This window comes from Typha angustifolia, chromosome 5 (assembly GCF_048772165.1).
Source record: "Typha angustifolia cultivar Huaian chromosome 5, ASM4877216v1, whole genome shotgun sequence".
NCBI classification, from domain to species: domain Eukaryota; kingdom Viridiplantae; phylum Streptophyta; class Magnoliopsida; order Poales; family Typhaceae; genus Typha; species Typha angustifolia.
The window spans coordinates 8,019,054-8,039,771 of NC_133243.1; the positions used below are offsets into that span (position 1 = coordinate 8,019,054).

The 20,718-nt window shown below is 37.6% G+C and overlaps 3 protein-coding genes across 5 annotated transcripts; 1 reads left to right on the forward strand and 2 right to left on the reverse strand.

Annotated features, from left to right (window-relative positions):
• Positions 1-391: 391 nt before the first annotated feature.
• On the reverse strand, positions 392-9,235 carry LOC140760275 (alpha-mannosidase I MNS5). Of its 3 annotated transcripts, none has more exons than XM_073097175.1 (15): positions 8,991-9,234; positions 7,757-7,799; positions 7,603-7,668; positions 7,444-7,505; positions 6,850-6,949; positions 6,510-6,692; positions 5,522-5,570; positions 5,261-5,440; positions 4,884-5,004; positions 4,099-4,180; positions 3,936-4,021; positions 3,214-3,314; positions 2,162-2,303; positions 1,893-2,037; positions 392-788 (listed from the first exon to the last, which is right to left on the reverse strand). In XM_073097175.1, the coding sequence occupies exons 1-15, from the start codon at positions 9,128-9,130 to the stop codon at positions 561-563; spliced, it is 1,728 nt and encodes a 575-aa protein (XP_072953276.1). In that variant the 5' UTR covers positions 9,131-9,234; the 3' UTR covers positions 392-560. The 3 variants fall into 3 exon arrangements, 2 of the variants coding, with proteins under 2 accessions (XP_072953276.1, XP_072953275.1); XM_073097174.1 differs by having other exon boundaries at positions 3,936-4,024; XR_012104351.1 differs by having other exon boundaries at positions 649-788; positions 1,893-2,050; positions 3,936-4,024; positions 8,991-9,235.
• A 985-nt stretch (positions 9,236-10,220) lies between these two features.
• Positions 10,221-12,056, forward strand: LOC140760206 (peroxidase 31-like). The gene has a single exon (XM_073097059.1). The coding sequence runs from the start codon at positions 10,767-10,769 to the stop codon at positions 11,778-11,780; it is 1,014 nt and encodes a 337-aa protein (XP_072953160.1). The 5' UTR covers positions 10,221-10,766; the 3' UTR covers positions 11,781-12,056.
• Positions 12,057-12,856: 800 nt separating this feature from the next.
• On the reverse strand, positions 12,857-17,034 carry LOC140760510 (chaperone protein dnaJ 16-like). The gene is made up of 12 exons (XM_073097497.1): positions 16,595-17,034; positions 15,648-15,771; positions 15,353-15,435; positions 15,142-15,253; positions 14,962-15,066; positions 14,288-14,338; positions 14,081-14,167; positions 13,885-13,993; positions 13,634-13,782; positions 13,498-13,551; positions 13,182-13,408; positions 12,857-13,104 (listed from the first exon to the last, which is right to left on the reverse strand). Exons 1-11 carry the CDS (start codon positions 16,753-16,755, stop codon positions 13,190-13,192), a joined length of 1,254 nt encoding a protein of 417 aa, XP_072953598.1. The 5' UTR covers positions 16,756-17,034; the 3' UTR covers positions 12,857-13,104; positions 13,182-13,189.
• Positions 17,035-20,718: the final 3,684 nt, after the last annotated feature.

Sequence of the window (20,718 nt, forward strand, 5' to 3'; positions counted from 1 at the left end):
GGTTAAGGGGTTGGAGGGATTGGGTTTGGTCCGACCGAGCCAGGATTGGGTGCTTCGATAGTTCGATGTCGTTTGGTCAAACCGGTTTGCTAAGTTGAGTTCAATAGCTACGTGACCAGATCCAATTTAACCCTTTTTGCAAGTTACGTCCCAATAGGGTTTATAGGAACTCTATTGCAAAGCGAAACCCCTCTTAATTCACAAAGTACAATCTAAATATCAAGTATTTTCGGAATATTTCTGTTGATATGATATGCCATTTCTTTTTCCTGGTAAGTTTCAGGAAGTCCTTCTGTTTAGTTCCTGGCTTTTCAAATATGACACAGAATAAATAGGCAACAAAGTGAGACCAGCTGTTAAATTCACAATTAAGCCAAAAGAAGTCACAATCTAAGACCAGCAACAAAAATGTGTCAGTAGTGTATATATTGGACAGCAATGTGAGACCATCAAATGGAACAACAATATCATTATAATGTATAAGTGTTTCTTTTTCCAACTACCTCTATTTTACTTTAACAAAAAGAATGAATGATAGTTTGTACATGTGATAAAGAAATTTAAGTTACAAATAGCCACAAGCCACAGTAGCCAGCCACACTACAAGTTCTCTGCCTACAGGAAGTTGAATCGATGCCACAATCATCGTCAGCTCTGCATCTGTGATTCGGATGGGCATCAGGGACATGACATGCGCTCTCGCAGCGTAGACCAATATTTCCTCCAAAGATTGTTTCTGGACACACTTGGGATGATAATGCACTTATTTGAGATGCTTGATTTTCATCCTACAGGAAAATAAGCGCAACGCAATTTGGTTAGAGTTGTATTAAACAACAGAACATAATAAGGAAGCCTTGTCATCCATCTGATTTGCCAGTTTATGCACTACTTCTAGGGAGGCTAGATTCATTAAATCTTCTTCTTTCTAACAAATCTATCTTGCAAATTTCTGTACAAATTGAAGAGGCTAATTTACAAAAATAAAACCACAGGATAAACAGTCCCCAGTATCATAAAACAATCTACCGAACGAACTTGCTAGCTTAGCATAGCATACCAGTCTACCACATTCATACATAAATACATACCAATATACATATCCAACATAAATCCCAAGTGCTAATATTATTATCTTGTCAGTGTTGAAAATTGGCACTTCAAACATCAACTGTATCTATACTCAGGATGAACAGCTATATTGGTACTTGTGACTAAGAATTTTTCCAAATATTGAAGATAACTAGTATAAAGTTCTCTCTAACACATCCAAATCGCAGTTGGACCTGATAATTCACATTGTGCTCGTGCAAGTGTTACACCTACTTGAGCTCCTTATCCAACCTTTTCTTGATATCCCATCACTTTATGATTATGGATGTACTCTTAAATAAATGCAGTTCCTGCCTTGGCTACCTCTTCCCTAAGTGAACATGGGGTCTTTCCCCTCCACATCAGATTTGTGCATTACTTAGCTACTTAAATAGCCATCCAACATTATCCAAGAGCTTGAGGTTTAATATTAAATGAGAATCGTCAAGAAACAATTCCAGAAAACTATATAGTTTATATAAGAAGTCATATGACCAATGAGCTGATCCCAAGATTCAGGGATAATGGAAAGATAATTTTATTGAGGTTTAATATATAATGAGAAACATCAAGAAACAAATACAAAAACTATAGACAGTTTATATAAGAAGAAATAATATGACCAAAAAGCTGACCCCAACACGATACAGGCAAAATAACAAGATACGTCCTAGATTTTGGAAGCTAAAGAGAAATTTGTGTTGAATAGGTAAAAAAACATGAAAACAGTTAGTCAAAGACACTACGCTAAAAGACAACCAGTTGCAGTGATAGAAAAGAGGAAAGGATAAAGATAATACCTTCACTGCCATCCAATTACTGTACATATCTGGAAGTTTCTCATGCCACAGACCTCTTACAGGAAGGGGATGGCCCTCAGTTGTGAATATATAATTTTGATCAGCCAAGAAAGAATCATCATAAAGAAGATAGAGATATTTGCATCTGAAAAACAGGACTGTCAAATATTAACTCATTGTAGTTAGAAGCTTTTAATTATCAGCAATGAACAAGTTCCAATTGAATAGAAGGTTATTTTCCTTTATAGAGACAAAAGTAAGCTACTCACGTTTCAGACAGAAAGTAGCTATGCTGATGATCTTCAAGTTGCATAGTTGAAACATCTCTAACGCTTGCAAAACCACCATCTACTTTAGTATGGTAATTAAGAGACCCAACAATTGTTTCACCCACTTCCAAGTACCAAGGATCTGATATCGAAATATGTTAGTAAACTGAAATACAAAGGAACTGGGAAAGAATAGACATCTTTAGCATAATCTCTATGGATAAACTAAGAAGACTTGAGATTTTTATGAACATTAGCAGTCAAATGTTAATAAGAATTTCTGATTTCCCCCTTTTTCCCTATTCCATTAGCTCCAGTCCACGTAGAGCACAATAGCAGTGCAAGAAAGAAGACGCAAGTGAATTGTTCATTCATAGGTGCTCCTTGTTCATCATACTTAAGTAATTAGGAGATGAATCTCTTACTATCCTTCAATTTTTTGAATATATTAGCTTTAACAACTAATGTACCCAAACGGAGGACAATGTAATACCGGAGATATAGAAGTTATAAAAATGTACTAGTTTGCAGTATTTTGACGTGTTCAGCATCTAATTTAAAGTCTGTTGCCTACTTTTTATTACTCAACCTCTAAAATATCATCCCAGATACTGTATCTAGATATAATACTCATCAGATATGCACCAAATACCTCCTCTAAGTATCTGCTTTTCAAAAACAAACAATAAGAAATTTGGATACTCCAAGCAACTTCTAGGATGCTTTAGATAATCCAAAGATAAGTCAAACTGAAGATTTCCCATTAGGCCAGGAAGGTTCTATTTGTCATTAACAATGGTGGTTGACATGGGTCCATATCATGTCCTATCTGCAGCCTAAACAATATAGCACATTCATGCGGAAGTGGACAAATAGGTAGGTTTAAAACAATTTCAGGACCATTAACCGTTTAATAGAGCATCAGGGAGGCGGTCTGCCATATGATGTTTCTTAGTAATTTTTGAGATTTAACAGATGACAAGAGGGATTCACTGGCCACGGTGCATGATAGCTCTAACTAAATTGCATGAACCTAGGAGCAGTTACTTAACCTTTAGTTGCTTGATAAAGGTAAAAGGTAGACTCTGCAAGCTCAGGGCGCAACGGGTAATATCTCTCTGTGGGATGCAGCATGTTATGGTCTAGAAGATACCTGCAAGAAACAAAAAATGTCTTGAGATATGTCATGTAACACGAGGACTGTCTTTTATATGCATTAAGTATTGAAAAGAAGGATGGTTTATATGCAATTAATCTGCACATGCTTAGTGCAACTACTAGAGGAGTTAGAGGAAAAAGGTACAGTGTGCAAAAGAACAGACAGAAGAAAGAACTTTAACAAAGTAGTCAAGTGAGAGACTAAGTACCTGAATAACTTTTACTTAATTACTCCCCATAAAGCATTTTTGTGTAAGTTAAAAAAAAATACTCGTGTTAAGAAACTAAGCATTTCTGCAGATTGCCAAAGGCATTGCTAACTCACTATGACTTGAAAGCTATAAGCAAAGGAATGGTAGGAAAAAGTTGAACACACTAGATTGAGCTATAAAATTATTCTTTAACTTCTTATAGTAGTTGAATTAAATTAATACAGCTCCCTAAACTGAAAGATATCATCTTGATCCTTCCTTTAGATTATTTCCACACCTTGTTTCATGACAAGACTTGTTTCATAGTAAATGTTGTGATTCTCATTCAATGAAAATTATTCAAACAAACATTATGTACTCTTGAAATTTTAATTATTTCCTCAGAATTTAAACATCAAATATACCTCTCAGGCAGCACACCGAAACTCTGCCATACATGAAAAAATTCACGATGTGACAAATTTGCAGCAGCAACATCTCCTACAAGAGTCTTCTAGCGACAAAAATACATCAATAAAATACGAAATTCATATGTATTATTTGTCCAAATATATGTCTAATAACAACCTGGAGACCAGGCCAGAATGCTTGAAGGCTGGTTAGTTGCCAGTATGTTGGTTTTCCAGTCCTCATATCTGCTTCATGATACCTGACATGACAAAAAACAGGGTTCATGCTAATTCTCAATGAATAAACAAGATCCAAGTAAGCTTAGAACTACTGGAAGGAGATGATTTTGAAAGACAGATAAATATATTAGCATCAGCATTTTGTAAGGTCTCTATACATTACAGGTTGAAAAATTGACAGAGCAAAGAAATATCTTACTCCTTTTCACCTAAAGAAACACAAAATTATAGCATTTGGATTTTGTAGAATTTTTTCAAGAAAACAAGTCTCAGATGAAGAGAAAAGAGAGGAAGCAACAGTTGTGGCCCGCCCAATAGTAATATGAAAACTTGAAAATTTTCATTTGTGCAAGATCATTAGTGAAGCAAACTGCAAACCATCATTAACTCTAATGTGGGATGAATGAAATCCATTACATCTCACAACCTAATGCATAAACAATTTTCTAGGGATGAATGAATCACTATGACAATGACAATGTTAATAATAAATTCATGTTAAGCACTTGATGAAAATGAATAATCCAAAGAATTTAATATTAGCAACCATTAGGATGCCATTCTTTATGGCATGAAGAAACCAACAAATTTCTCCCTCCTTCCCTTTATAAATGTATATAATTGACAAGTAATTGAAAGTTTGAAACATATCACTCCAAGAGAGTAGCTTGAAAGAGTAACTAAATTTCAAAGACACCAGAAGAGAAATGCTCAAGGCTGTACCATGGGCCATGGCGGAAGTATTTCTGCACAGCAAGATAAGCAGAATGAAACATATCCCAATACTCATCGCTTCCAAAAAGAACGTAAGCTTTCATCAAATATTCATAAAATGAATCAACTCCTACAAGAGATCACAAAATAAGATAATAACATAACTTATAACCACACACGCGTGCGCACACACACATATAATTGAGCAGCAATATCGACAGAACCAAATATTGTTGCATCACCAATCTTTATGTTGTAGATACCAATAGGAAAATAATAAGGCAGCACCAGATTCAAAAGAACAAGTTACTAGCAAAGATGATTATGACCTAAACATTATCTGATAAACCATTGAAGCAGATAGATATATGTGAAATGGAAAGTACCAGCACCAATGCCTGATGAGTACTCTATCCATTCTCCAGTCACAACATCAAGTGTTGTACCTAGAAGATTCAAAGAACTTCTCATACTCCATAATCTACGGAGAGCACGAAGAGCTGCAGCTTCATATCTAGAATCACCAGTTAAACGCGACAACACTCCCATTTCAAGAATAAGAGAACCTGAAATTTGTGAGAAAATCTATTCATATATACTGATGCAGAATAAGTTCAATTCCAAGAATGAACATTCAGCACTCTCACCACATCCTGATGTGCTAGTTTCAGTTGTCTCATTCTCCATCACTCCATACTGCCCAAATGAAAACCCTCAGAGTGGGAACTAAGAAATAGCATTTTCAAGAAAGGCAGACCACATACTGCTAGAATAAGAATGACTGGAGAAACATTGATATTATGTTCAGTGTTCATGGATCTCAAAACATTAAGGTAATCCCATAATTTTAAATTCATATTCAACTTAGTTAAATAGATTGAGAACTGCACGAGGCTGCAATTTGCAATTAAGATTACTACAGCAATTTCTATACTTATTAGATATGCCTCTCTTAGAGTCCTCAAAATCTGTGGTTGTTATCTTCATATTCTTCTGTCATTCAAACAGCAATCTATATAAGTCAGTATATATCTTTTCAACCTGTTTCTTGTGTAAACCTTCTCTTTGGATGAATACTCCGACAAGAAAAGACTATAGAGTAATTGAGATACAATTTTTCATTCATAAGTCACAACTTTATATAATTAATCTGCAAACTTTAATGGCTTTTTGGCTCATTATTTATAGCCTACATGTTAGAATGATTAGATGATAGTAAGTTCAGTGCAATCCTATATATATAATCATGATTATACCATTCGAGAAACAGCAGAAGAATGTGCAAAGGTTACAAATTCTCTTTCACAGTTTCAGACTTCTTTGATCTGAGACAAAAAAACTTGAGTCACTTGCTTGATAAGCAAATTTTCCCGTTTCTCTGCTCAATTTTCGATGCAGCTACTAGTTTTTGTTCTTTAATGTATCTAAACAGTAAAATGTTAAGTCACCACCCACTCGGTCTTGCTTATGGGAGGGAAACTGAGCATGACACAAGTGCTAGTTATTAGGCTAGTACCACACATCCATTACATCCTCTAAAAGAACTAAATATGATTTGCAGGAAAGTAGAAAAAGGTATAAAACTCTGAATGAATTTTGTAAATCAAATTTGATTTCAAGATGCAGATATTTTACCTTCAAATTGATCCATGCATAAGGCAAACCAGTAGGAGTTTCAAATGCTGGTAGGAAGCGCTGACCTAAATCTTCAGCAAGGTTAAGTAACTGATTCTTGTAAAATCCATCTGCTAGCCGTCTTTTATAATTATCTGCTAGAATATGAGCAGAAAGAAGCCCTCCAAGAACTCTTATGTTACACTACAGAAGTAACCAGAACAGGAAATTAGAAACTGTTAGAGAATTTATTGATTATCTAAATTTACAATAAATATATATACTGATCAATCATATAAAGGAATCCTCCTGGAAACATAGTTTTGTAAGGAATTACAATCAAAATATTCTAGACAGGTACCTCAAACAGATTTATCCGAGCATCTGCATCGAACGTAAGGTTATCTGAAAGCCAAAGAACTCCTTTTTCAAATTCAGTGAAGTTACCTAAGACAACAAGACTGCATAAGCCAAACAGAGAGAGCATCATCTATCAACCTTATTGAATATGTCAATATGATATGTACCTCTAGTAATATTTTGGCATCGTAAAAGTATACTTTTACAGGATAAAAGGATACAAACACATGCATCATCTTTTAATCTAGTTAGTCAGGAAATCATAGCCATACAGTTAAATAACCTACTTATGACTATCAGTACCAAAGACAAAAGATATAGTAGAGACTAGAGTCACTAGACGATGCGTCAAATGTCAAAAAGTAGAATGGTGTGTCTACATTTCGGGTCCTAATGGAAATTCAGAAGTAAATTGAGAATTCAGATCTCATCTTAAAGGACCATGTGTAGATATAATTCAAAAGTCAACTTACATCACTAGAGGGAACTTGTATTCATCTGAAGCTACATGCAACAGTCAACAGTTATTGGTTATAGCTGAGGGAAATTGTTATGTATCTTTAAGTCAACTAAGTGAGTCGTTCTTGAATTATACCTGGATAAAGATTCAATAAGTGTCAAGGCTGATCCATTATAGTTCCGCGGTAAATGTTCAAGCTGAAATTTGAAAGACAAATATATTCAATATCACATTTAAGTATCCTTAACTGTTAGCTTAAATTGTAAAAATCTTAACTTGTCAGTAGTTCAATACATTTAGATTCCCAAGCTCACTAAGGGAGTCGGTAAAAGAATTTGTAAGAGGCTTTAATTCATCATGCTGCAAATTAGGGAAAAAAGAATACTCATTAGTAAAGCCATAAGAGAAAAAGGAACTCAGAATACCTTCAGAGTTCTAATAAACCAACCGGGAAAGCATGGGCCATGTACTTCTCATAAGCATGGTAAAACCTGAAAAAGAAGACAAAAACATCGTATAAAGCTATAAGATAATTTTTTCTAAACAAATGTAACAGTTAGCTAATAGTTTGTTTGCAGAAGAAGTAAAATGTTCCAATCAGTCAAATGAGCAAGTCTCGGGATTGGGTGTTCAAATGCCCTCAAGACTGTTCAAACGCATTTACTCGATAGCCAAAAAATAAATTAGATATTCAAACGCCTCAAGACCATTCAAACGCCCGAAGGCAAGGAACCCCAGTTTGGGTATTTTAATTGAGTGTTTTTGCTTATGTTAGGCAATAAAATTCGAGCATGTTCGATCTTATTACCAAGTCTGGTCAAGTCAGAGAGCCATCTATAAATAAATGTGGTGTGCATCTGATTAGTCATATTAGATTATTGAATTATTTTCATAAGATCATCTCCTTCCTCTTTGTTCGACTACCTCCAATCTGTGGAAGCCCTAGCCACCACCTAGGCTAGCAACAGCTGCCTACCTCCTCGTATGGCCGCACCATTTTGACTCTAAGGAATGACCCTACTTCTTCTTATCCCTTCTCAATCGATTTCATCGATTTCCACCAGTGTCATTTTTCACCATCTTACCATAACCTTAGGCCGTTCACTACCACACCTCCTCCCCTTTCTCCATCCTGATAGATTCAATCTCCATTATGAATCTATTTCAATCCCAAAAGCGCTTGGCCATCTAACCGTTTGATCTCGGGTTACCTATTAATTTTATAGATCCAAAGTAACCCTAACTTTATGCTTGTGAGTCGAGATCTAATTCTGTCTTAGGATTTGAACTCAAAGTGATCGCGGGGTTAGGAAGGTGATCATTACAACAAACTAAATAAAGAACAAGTAGATTACCTCCGACATACATTAAAACTGATTCTTTAACTTCATATTGACTTAAGATGAACTATTTCAACCAAATTTAACATCATTTCTCCTAACAAAGCAAACAAAAAAAAAAACCTTGATATCGAAGATACGAAGACACCTGGACTGCGATCAGTATACAGGAGTTCGGTCAACTCGATCAAAATCTACATCGTTACTATTACCCGAAGGTCAATGAGCTAAATCAAAACTACGAAAAGCTTATCCTTTTCGGTTCTAACACACAAATACCAATTGCAGATAACGCGAGAATTCCAGAACAATAAAGAGGGAAAAACGAGAGACTCTACTCACATCTTCCGGACCTTCTCCCTCATGTACGTCTTCCTCGAGTACCCAAAGGCGGTACTCCTGCCATTGGAGAACGAATCGAGAAGCAGCAAGAGGAAGACAACGCATTTCGCGAAACCTTTCGCAGATCGAGAAGCACGCATCGCCTGGTAAAAGAGGGGGTAGATATTTGGAAACAGGAGAGTGATTTTACGACGCCTGAGAGGGAGGCGGATGCCGCCTTCCGACTAAGATAAATATCGATCGATGTGTATGTACATTATTGATTTAATAGGGAGTGACGAGAACGCCGAGGAGATAGCCAATAAGAAGAGCCGGAGCTGCTGACGTGGTTTTGGTCCAGACTTAGTTGAGATAAAAGTTTTCATAGCAGGAAGATCAAAGTGCAATTTTCCTTTCAATTATTATGAATTTATTCGACACTATAGTTGCAAATAACCCAAGCATATCCAGAAGTTTAAAATCTCTCTTAATGGTACCATAGGGTTCATAAGATCAACTTTGTCAAAGAGAATTTAATGTTCGTGTAGTGATTTCACCACTAAACAATCCAAGACTCGCCACTGTACTTCTAAATAAATTGTAAGCATGTAAGACTACCTCTTTGTTAACCATAGAAACGATTACTTATTAATGAATATAAAGCTTAATTAGTACATACTAAACTACCTCATCTCTACCATTACCATTAACCCCTCCTCTGACAGACTATTTTAGATATTTTAGTTTTTTTATTTGTAAAATATAATAATTTTTAACTTAAGATATTTTCAAAATAATAAAAGCAATGAATGTGTCTAAATATATTTTATGTTATGTATTTTGGACGAAAAATTTTACAATTGTTTTCTATCACTATAATTTTGTTATTACAAAGTAAAATATATTTAATCTTAATTTATATATATGTGTGTGTGTGTGGATTTTTTGCATGGGGACATTGGAGACAGCTGTTGCTAGTTAATATTTGTCTAGTTATACCAAACAAAGCAACGGCCATCTATAAACCGATCCCACGCCATCGCGTGTGTATCACTGTTGCTCGTCGCTTTCGATTCTACTCCCTGCACAACCATACTTTACAACCCATCATCTTTGGGGGACATACATACACTATTTACGTTCACGTTTGTACCTTCCGACTGTAGTCTCCGAGATGCCTCAACAAACAAAGATTAATGCTGATATTAATACTTGTCTAACTATATATACTTAGACAAGTGTCTGGTGTTCGAAGCCGACCATGCTATATCCTTCCTAGATCTAACATTAGAAAAGATAGAGTAAAGTTTAGTCTTAATCTGACGCCTAGGAAATAGAGAAGGTAATTGCGATCGTGATGCTAAGGCGTTGTAAGCCTAAGCAAATCTATCTATCATCTTGGGTCACGAGGAGTCGTAGATCATGCATACGCACAAATCTAACGGTAGTTTATGAGCCTATTAGCACGCCGCGATTCACGCTCACTTTTCACTCTGTTCCTTCCACTTCGCCTTTCTCATGATCACTCACCACCGTCTCGAGACGCCAAAATTTTACACCCCAAATAAAGCCCACTTCCCTATCTCGGCCTTCTCCTCTCCTAAAACCACTCCCCGCCTCACCTTCCTCTTCCCTTCCCACTTCCCACTTCCCCCATTCCCCATTCCCCATTCTCTCTCCTCCATTTCCTCCCCTCCGAAATCCCAAATCGATCTGCTTCTCCTAAATACTCCACCTCACCGCTAGAAGCAGATCACCATTTACAAATAAAACTCCGGAAAAAAAAATTTTAAAAAAATGAGGACCCGATCCATCCTTTACATATCTATCTTAATTACCTTGGCGATCCTATCCTCGTCGGCTCCTCCGTTCGCCTCGGCGAAGCTGACGACGGCGTATTACCAGCGCAGCTGCCCCCGTGCGGAGCAGATCGTGTCGGACGTGGTGACAAGCAAGCAGATCACGAACCCCACCACGGCGGCCGGCACGCTCCGGCTCTTCTTCCACGACTGCTTCGTCGGCGGCTGCGATGCCTCTGTCCTCGTATCCACCACCGCCTTCAACCGCGCCGAGCGCGACGCTGACATTAATCTCTCCCTACCCGGCGACGCCTTCGACGCCGTCGTCCGCGCCAAAACCGCCCTCGAGCTGCAGTGCCCCGGGATTGTGTCCTGCGCCGATATCCTCGCCCTCGCCACCCGCGACCTCGTCTCCATGCTCGGTGGGCCCTTCTACACCGTCCGCCTCGGCCGCAAGGATGCCCTCTCCTCCCGCTCCGCTTCCGTCGACGGGAACCTCCCGCGCCCGAACATGACGGCGACACAAATGGCCACCATCTTCGGCTCCAAGGGATTCTCCGTCCGCGAGATGGTCGCCCTCTCCGGCGCGCACACTGTGGGGTTCTCCCACTGCAAGGAGTTCGCGGATCGGATCTACAACTACAACAACAAAGGCCCGAACGCCTTCGACCCGGCGCTGAACCCCAAATACGCCCAAGCCCTACAAAAAGCGTGCGCGAATTTCGCCAAAGACGCCACGATTTCCACCTTCAATGACATCATGACCCCCGGGAAGTTCGACAACCTCTACTTCCAGAACCTGGCCAAGGGTTTGGGCTTGCTCGCTTCGGACCACGCGCTCCTGTCGGATCCGAGGACGAAGCCCTTCGTCGACTTGTACGCGGCGAACCAGGCGGCGTTTTTCGAGGATTTCGCCAAGGCAATGCAGAAGCTGAGCATTTACGGGGTGAAGACGGGGAGGAGAGGGGAGGTGAGGAGGAGATGCGATGCGTTTAATAGCATGTCGACTTGATGTTGTGAGGTGACGGGGTTGCGTTATTATGTTAATTTGTTGTTGTTCGACGTTGGTATCTCTTTTGGTATTTTTGTTATTGTTAATGTTGGAGGGTGGGGGGGAGAACGTCATGGAGTCTTATTTTATTATTCTGGGAGAGGAGAGTAGAGTGGAGATGGGCGTAGTTGTGGAATTGGAGGGGGAATGGGGGGAGCGTGGCCCTTCGTTCGATCTCCTCTACTTCACTGTTGATGGATTTGAGAACGAGAGGGAGAGAGTATATACTATTGTGATCATATTCGTATATCACAAATTTAATATAATGGTTTTATACTTTCTTGACTTTTTTGGTCATGAGATGAGTCAGTTGATTCATTGTATTATTCCATCGGAGTGACCGGCAGGCAATCTGTGGCGAATAAACGACGTTGTCATGCATCAGACGTGACAAATCTGTAGACGGACTTGCCAGTGATATCGTGTAATGGCAGGCATGCACACTGCGGCATTTATTTGATTGAATGACTCACTGCATCAAAACCGTGGTCTCAAGAGGGATTGGGTGGCCCTCGTGACTCGATCCAAAGAAACAGATGTCTCTCAACTCTTTTTGACTGTTTTCTATGGACATATAGGTAACTCATAGCAGTATATAACAACAAAAAGGGGGCTGATTTCTACCAGCTTTTACCTTGCATTTTTGTAGCTTTTTAGACTCGGAAAAAACATACCAGCTGGTGTAGCTTAAAACAACGGTAACGTAGTAGTTATCAAGCATGCTGTAAAAATTGGACACATTCAAAGTTTGGAGCCTTTCTAGGTGATGCTTTGCTTCAAGCTGATGGCATCGGTCACCTCTGATCATTACTCTTCTTTGTATGTAGAACGCAGCTGATGGCACTTCTCTTATGGTTCTATCAGCAAACATAGCGAACTGTAACGTTCCTTATATTCTGCTCCTCCAAATGATCTATCACGCTGGTAATAAATATAGCAAGGCAAGAATAATACCTAGCAATAGGGGGAAAAAAAGAAAAGCTTAGCATCAGCAGCAGCGGCGGCGGCAGGAAAGAATAAGGACTTAATTATGGAGGTGGACTAACATACTAGAATTTATCATATACATGCAGAAGCAATCGCTTTCTGAACTAAAAGGTGCATGAGGACCAAAAACGCCAGAAACCTTTCTTTACATCATTTCTGATCCCGTGCAAGTTCCACTCTTTCCAGGAAACAAATTGTAGCAATAGAGGAGGAAAATAAAATAAATAAAAGTAACAAGATTAAGGCAGGGATGAGCAAACTTAAGCAAGCCGCCTGTGTTACTCAATTCAGTGCAATCCTATAGATGAGGAACAAAAGGTAGTAAGCACGAGCAAATAAGTTTCAGAAACTCTACGTAACTGCACTATTACTTACTTTGTAAATCAACAGGGCTTCCTCTTGTCCATCTTCAAGCGGATGTTGAACCATATCTTCTTTTTTGGCCGATCCCTTGACTTCTTTTCCTTTCTATGGTGATCTCCGTCACTTTTGGACCCCCTCGAGGATGTTCTAACTTTGCTGCTACTAGAACTCCGCTTCAGAGGTGGGTTGGCAGTGTACGAGGCATGAATCTCATTCCTTTCCTTGATAAGATCATCTATCTACAGAAGTCCAGACGGAGGAAAAAGTGTCAAAAGTTAGGAAGCATAAAACTATGCCAGACAAGTAGATCTTCTCCTGCTGAACCTACTTCTTGCATTTCCTGGGCATATCTGCTGGTCATCTCAGTAAATTTGGCCAACACCTGCCACGTTCCTTTATGTTAGAGTTTGGAAGGAGATTTGGGGAAAAAAAAATGTAAGCAGATTGAAGAGGCGAGAACAAACATCTCTGTATTCAGACTCAAATTTTGAGAGTTCTGCCCTCTTGGTCAATAACTTTGCCTCCACGGTTTGGAGCTTTTCCTTTTCTGCTGGAAATGGCTCAGCACACATAACCTCTATAGTGTAGCTCACACTTTTAAAGAAGTTGTCACCTGAATTGACATAGGTATAAATAAATGTTCCAATGTGGCATAACTATATAAATTATTAGTTAGAGAATGCGGCGAACAACTGGTTGTAATACAGGAACATACCATAAACAGCAAATATATGAGTTCCTGCTTTCAGCTCATTAATTTCACATGGTTGGAAACCATCCAATTTTTTGAAGAATGCAGTGTCAGGATCCTTAGCAGCTGCAATCTGAAGGAATGGAACTTCTGTAATAAGAAAAGGTCTGCAAGGGAAGCACTTTGACCAGTTGAAATTCACTTAAAACTGTTGACTTACCGAAGTACTTTGGTCAAATCGATACACAGGAAAACCAAGAAAGAACATCCCACTAGAGGTAACCTTTCCAGTTTTTGCACTGTCTTCCTGCAGCAGACTTGAAGTTAGACAAGAACATATGTACTACTACCAATTATCATAAATAGTTGGGTCAAGAAAAGAAGCAGCATAACTATTATATCAGATATTTTTACAGAAAATGGCAACCTGCAATGCAAGGCTCAGTCCACCAGTTTCCTCCTGCTCAAAGTACAGCAGCTGAAAAAAGTAAAAAGAAAAAATAATTGTGGTTTAGTTAAATATCCAGTTATTGATAGCACAATTTTGGCAATAAATTCGGCAAACTTGCAGAAATTCCTGGAAAAAAGATTTAGTTTAGATCCACAAGCATATGCAGCAAGGAAATACTCCTTCACACAAGCATATGCAACAAGTAATTTCAATAATTATGCATATCCATCATGAGATAATGTGCAAGGCAGCAGAGCTCATCAAATTCTTGAAACAGATAAAGATCCTTTCCACTAGATTGAAAAGAGAGATTGAGGATGAAGGAAGTTGCGTCACGGCAAGAAGACTGAAACATCTATCTTAGTGCAGTACAAATTTGAGCGTTACTTTTGCTGAAATTATCAAACAGCTTTTAGCAAACACAACCAACAGATAAAGATCCTTAAAGACATTCTGCTATGTGTAATTTCATGCATCATAAGCACACGAGGTTAATGCAAAGATGTGGATAATCCCAGTATTTCAAAAATACCAGTGTTGTTCAGAAGATGATTACCTCAGAATAAAAATATGATGGAAAATTTCATCTAAAACTCCAGAAAGGCATGCAAATCTATATTAGAATATGTTTTGAAAAGCTTTCGTACAACCTTGAATTTGCTTCTATCAGCTGATTGCACTCGACACACAAATCCCATCTGGACTTCCTTTTCTGTTATTTCCACAGAATAAAAATGAGCAGACTGCTTTTCCACCTGTCAACATTGGAATACTTAATCGTTAAATAACTCCGTGCAGAAACTTGCAAAGAGAATACAGTATTGTCTAACCTTCCTAGAAAGAGATTGTCCCAGCTGAAGCGGACGAACAATCACCATGCCATTCAGCGCCTCCTCCAAAACAGTTGCTGACACAGTTGTTTTTATTGGTACACCAAGTTTACTAATAGGCATACAAGAGAATATGTGGGTTAGAAAAATGTTTATGTAAAGTTGAGAATTACCAATGGATGATAAACATGTAAGTGCATACTGCCTTTACCTAAAGAGAGCAGCAAACATTGTGTTCACAGTATTTAAGCTTGATAAGTCAAGCTCCAATTCTTGGCTATCAGATTCAATGCCCTGGTTAACGGATATTGATTTAGTACAAGGATATGAATAGGGGTATACAATAGACTACAAATGGCAGAAGTTTTACAGCCAAAAGCAGATATAATTGTGACAAAGAATTGCAAAGCATTATAGCACTGTAAAATTCAGTACACCAGCCTAGTGGTTAGTAAGAAAAAAGACCATAGCATATCATGAACATTACATACACATAAACAAATTACCTCAAATCCAGATGAATCATATTGACGTCGTTTATCAGGATCGGACAAAATATTATATGAGAATGTAACCTCCTTAAATACATCAGCTGCTACAGGGTCATTTGCATTTTTGTCTGGATGGTACCTGCATAATCAGAAGCTCAAAACTTTCTCATTTACTCCATCAGGCCTTCATTAAGGAGCAAATGAATCTGAAAAATTATCACTAAATTTTAGTCATAAGCACGCCAATCTTATTTTTGCTTACCAATCCTATTCTGCTTTCCATCTCATAACAACAACTTCCCTATGTACACCCTGACTGCTGGATCAAGCATTTAACTATTTAAGTATTGATTTTCACAGTTATTGATATCCAAACTTACTAATCTGGTCAGATGTTAGCATTATTCCAAGAGAAATATTAATATTAAAGACAGAAGAATACTGAAAGCAATATCTTCGCAACTGGTACAAGGATGAAATATCACAGGCAAGTCAATTAATCCGAAAATATTAGGTGAATGGATCTGCTAAACCTAGTGCGTAATCAGCACAGTGAGCTCGTTCAAAGTGTACGAGCCAGAGAGAGCAGGATATAAGCAAAAGTGCAAAAAAGATCACAAAACATCAACTTGTCATGTTTTTGTTGATTACTTAATAACAAGTCATCACTACTGATTAGTGGGGTAAGCTCAGTACTGCAATCACAAAATTTTCGTTCTTTCTACCTCTCTTTTCATCTTTTTTCTAGATATCCCAGGATTGCGCTACAGACACCATGATAGCAGTTAAGTAATCCTCATTTTATATTCTCATTCAAATTTGCCTCCTAAATTACAATACATAGACTTAAGTTACGCGCAAATACAAAACAACGGATCTGCAAGAGGAGAGAAACAAGCAAACAGCAATCTAAAGAAACACTACGTAAATTTAAACAAGACGAATCAGAGAGCAATCTTTACCTGAGAGCCATTCTCCGGTACGCGCCCTTGATCTCCTGATCCGTGGCATTGCGGCCGACGCCAAGGACTTCGTACGGATCCTTCCTCTGGTGCAGCGGCTGCTTCCCCGCCGCATCCCCCTTCTTCTCCGACCTGGAAGAAGAGGATCCCGAATCGGGCATCCTCTCCCGCGTTCCCTGCCTCTCTCTCTCTCTTTCTCTCTATCTCTCTCTCACTAGCAAATAAAAACCAACAACCCTAACCCTCAAAGCTCAGATCCTACAAAGACCCTCCTCACAAAACGAATCCGCATCGAAGCCACCCATCTCCCCTTCGATCTCCAACCGTTCCACAGAGCTCGAGCTACTCGAAAATGGTGGAACTGGGTTGGAACAAGGAAGAGGAGAGGCGAAGCCAAGAACTCGGGAAGGATTCGCAAAGATTAGGAAGGGAGGAGGGGGGGAGTTGTGGTGTTCCACCGGTGCAGTACATTTGGTTAAACTGTCCCTATCCCTCCCATTTGGCCCTATGGCCCGTCCGCATAGGCTCAATACTTCTATGAGGAAGCTATTCCGACCGTCCGATGAAACTAAATCCTAAGCATGGACGGTACACATGTGATGTCGCATATAAAATATTTTATGGGGGTAGGGACTGCGTTAGTTGTGCCAACGAGGTTTGAATTGTCACTGGGTTGGTGGTCCCCTTTATGGTTCAACAACTAGGGAAGATCTGGGCCGTCCAACAGCGTATCCAGATCTTTGAAAGCAAACCGGGCAGTTGGATTGATTGGATTTCCTTCTTGTCTTTTTCTAATTAAGATTTTGCCAGATAGATATTGCCACGTGTCATGTTAGGTGGTGGCTCCACGTAGCACGTATCTCATGTTAGATCTCTTTTAGGGATTTATTACTATGCTAAAATTATTGTTTACTCTGTGACAAAGATTTTTTATAAATATTCTAAATTCAATTAATTACTTAAATTAATATTAAAATATGTCCTTTTTTTAAACGTAAGATATAAAGCTTCCTAAAACGTTGATCTAATTAGTACTTTATTCATATAATAAGTTCATAGGGTGAGAAAATTGCTGATTAATTTATATTTATCTATTAATTAGATGAATAGAGAAGATAGACTAAAAGAAATATATTAAATTTATATATATTTAAAATAAAACTCTGAAAGGATCGGTGCTTTACATTTTATTTTTTTTTTACATTAAACACTGAATATTTTTTTTATTTTTTTATTGATAAAAATGGATTTATTTTTTAAGTAACAAATTTATAAGTTAGGGCCATTTGGGTGAGAAACCATAGTTGGGTCAAAATCTCTATATATTAAACAACAGCATAAGATATAAGGTATTTTATAATTGAGACAAGGACATTTCATCATATAATTGAGAGAAGGACATACTATAATGTTTTTATTATTATTTTTTGCTTATATTACCCAAATCAATGAATTTGATGTCCTTGTTATGTTTTTATTTTTAATCTTTTCTTTGTCAAATCTCAGACTCATTCATTCATGCATGCCTTGTTAGTTGTTCCTTGATGGTTACATCAAATTTATCCCGTGAACAAGAAAAGGAAACAGAGGAGAGAGAGACAGAGATGGTGGTTTTATAGTTGTTTTGATTTGATGTCATAAGGTTGAAATTAACCTCTTTTTAATATGTAAAAAATGTTTTATTGTATTTATAATACGAACGGCCATTTAGTTTCTACTATATCTATTATAAAATGCATGCATTTATAGTTGTAGTATTTAGAGATCTAAAATTCTAAATATATTGATGCCAATAAATAAAAATAAAAATAAAAAGTGTATATATATACATATATTGACAATAATATTTGGTCCACTCTTCCATAGATAAGCATTTTGATATGTTGTTAAATGAGTCTGCTCTTCTAATTTGGATCAGTAAAACTATTGCGAATGATATTCACTTTCTTCTCCGCGAATATTAATCTTATTGAATCACACAAATTTGTTATGAAGCCAATAAAGTTGTCAATTGACTAGCAAACTTAGGTTTACCAACTATGCTTCTTTGATTTTTGAACTCCAATCTTAGTGGGGCTTTTTATAGCCGTGGAAACTAACCTAGCTTAAGCTCGGCCGGAGCCCGAAGCTAAGCCGTTTGAGCTCGGGCTAAGTCGGGCTTAGACATAGATGGGCCCTCAAAATGGGCTTTTCTAATCATCTTATTTCTTGTATCTTATTGGGCTGTTATTCATTAATATATGTGAGCTTGAGTTTCGTTTTATTTTTTTTCTTTTTTTTTCCCAGAAAAATGAGGAGTTTAATAAGCTTTATAAAAAAAAAAATAGTTGATAAGAAACAGAGGAAATGAAAGTTTCTAATAATGTTATTCTTAATAAGTAATCATGACTTTATCAGTGTTTGATAAAACTTAGAAGTATTTGCAGTAGTTTGAGGGAAGCAGAGAAATTTATGAAGTTAATTTTTTTCTTTTCTATTTCCCATCAATCAAAGAGGTTTCCTACAAATTTTAAAAAAAAAAAGATAGAAAAGGAAGTAAAATCAATCTTACTTTGAGAAGGGAAAAGAAAGGACCAGCTTTTCTAGTTAAATGCAAAGATCCAAAACAATACCACCAGGGGTCCAGGAGTAAGCTCTTTCCAGTGATACAAAGATCTTCTCTTTTAATTATATATATATATATATATAACGCAAATGGTCACTCTCTAATTTTATAGGATAAATGATAAGAGGTAGTGATATTTAACAAGAGATATATTGGAAGTCAATACAGATGTTTTTATACTATGTAAATATCAAGTCTCCAAATCATAAAAGATCCATTTAATTTTAAATTCTCACTGTTATATAAAAAAAAATCTCAAGCCATTTAAAAAGGATACCACTCACACTCTGGATCTCTTAAAAAGGGAAGATCCAAATGGTGACCAGGAGATAGAAAGCCCTGAGATAAGGTGGAGCAGAACCCCCAATCATAGACCATTTAAAGGGAAGGAAAAATATTCTGAGGGGGAATGTGGAGTTCACTTTCCTTCAAACCTGCATCTTTTTCCTCAGTGGCTTTGCTAGCTTTCTCAAACCCTTTTGGGGCCCAAGGCACAAATTAGTACAAGGGAGTTCTCTGATGCATTCACACAGCTCAATTAAGTCTCCTTTCTTTCTCACACCTTTTGAGACATCCCACACAAACTTCTCTCCCCCACAATGGGCATAGGGCAGCTCAAAACACTTCACACCTGAGAAAGAACATTAATAATAGAGCTTTGCTGTGAAGAATAAAAGATCTCATATATGTTAAATAGGACACAGAGTCTCTGTAAAGCTATTGCTATTTTTTATTACTCTCTGTTTGTGGTGATACCAATGGAAAGATGTAATGGTTCGCTTGCTTTACAGTCCAGGAAATAATTTATCAAGATACCAATGTGATGAACATAAGGTGATTTTTTGCAAATGTTAGAAAAGGAGAGGATAATTTCTGCAGTAATACTGAAATATAGCTAATGGTAGGAACATCAACCCACATAAAGAATACTTTTGATGTACTACATCAATAAGCCATTTGTACTGTATAAAGCTTTGCCACCATATGCCAGAATGGCAGGATATTTTTAAGGTACCAAGCTCATGAAGAGTGTCCTACTTTGAGGACTAATTCAAATCTCAACAACTTTGTATCACATTACTGTAAGGCATGCAAGCCATCATGCTTGACACCAATTCTAATCCCACAAAGATCTCATCATGATCGAGTTGAAGATTTAAAGTAACTAGATACATGAGCTGGAGGAAGCAGTAGGAATCTTAACCTTGGCTTGGTCAAATAATTGAATAGGTGTGAGGAGAGGGACAAGTTGTCTTACATGACCCTCTTGTCATTTAGAAGAAGCCTCTCTTCTTTTCAGTGAACAAGCTCCCATTTGTTTTTAAAAAAAAAAATACTTCTCCACCATCCACTAACTACCATGTCATGTGATACGACACTTGCTAACAACAGCAGAATGCACTAATATGATGTATTAAACCTATCAAAATAGGACTGGATGACATTTTTATGAAGCAAAAGAGACAGGATAACTAGAGCTTTGCTTTAAGCAAATACAACAGAAGGCAGTGGATGCCTC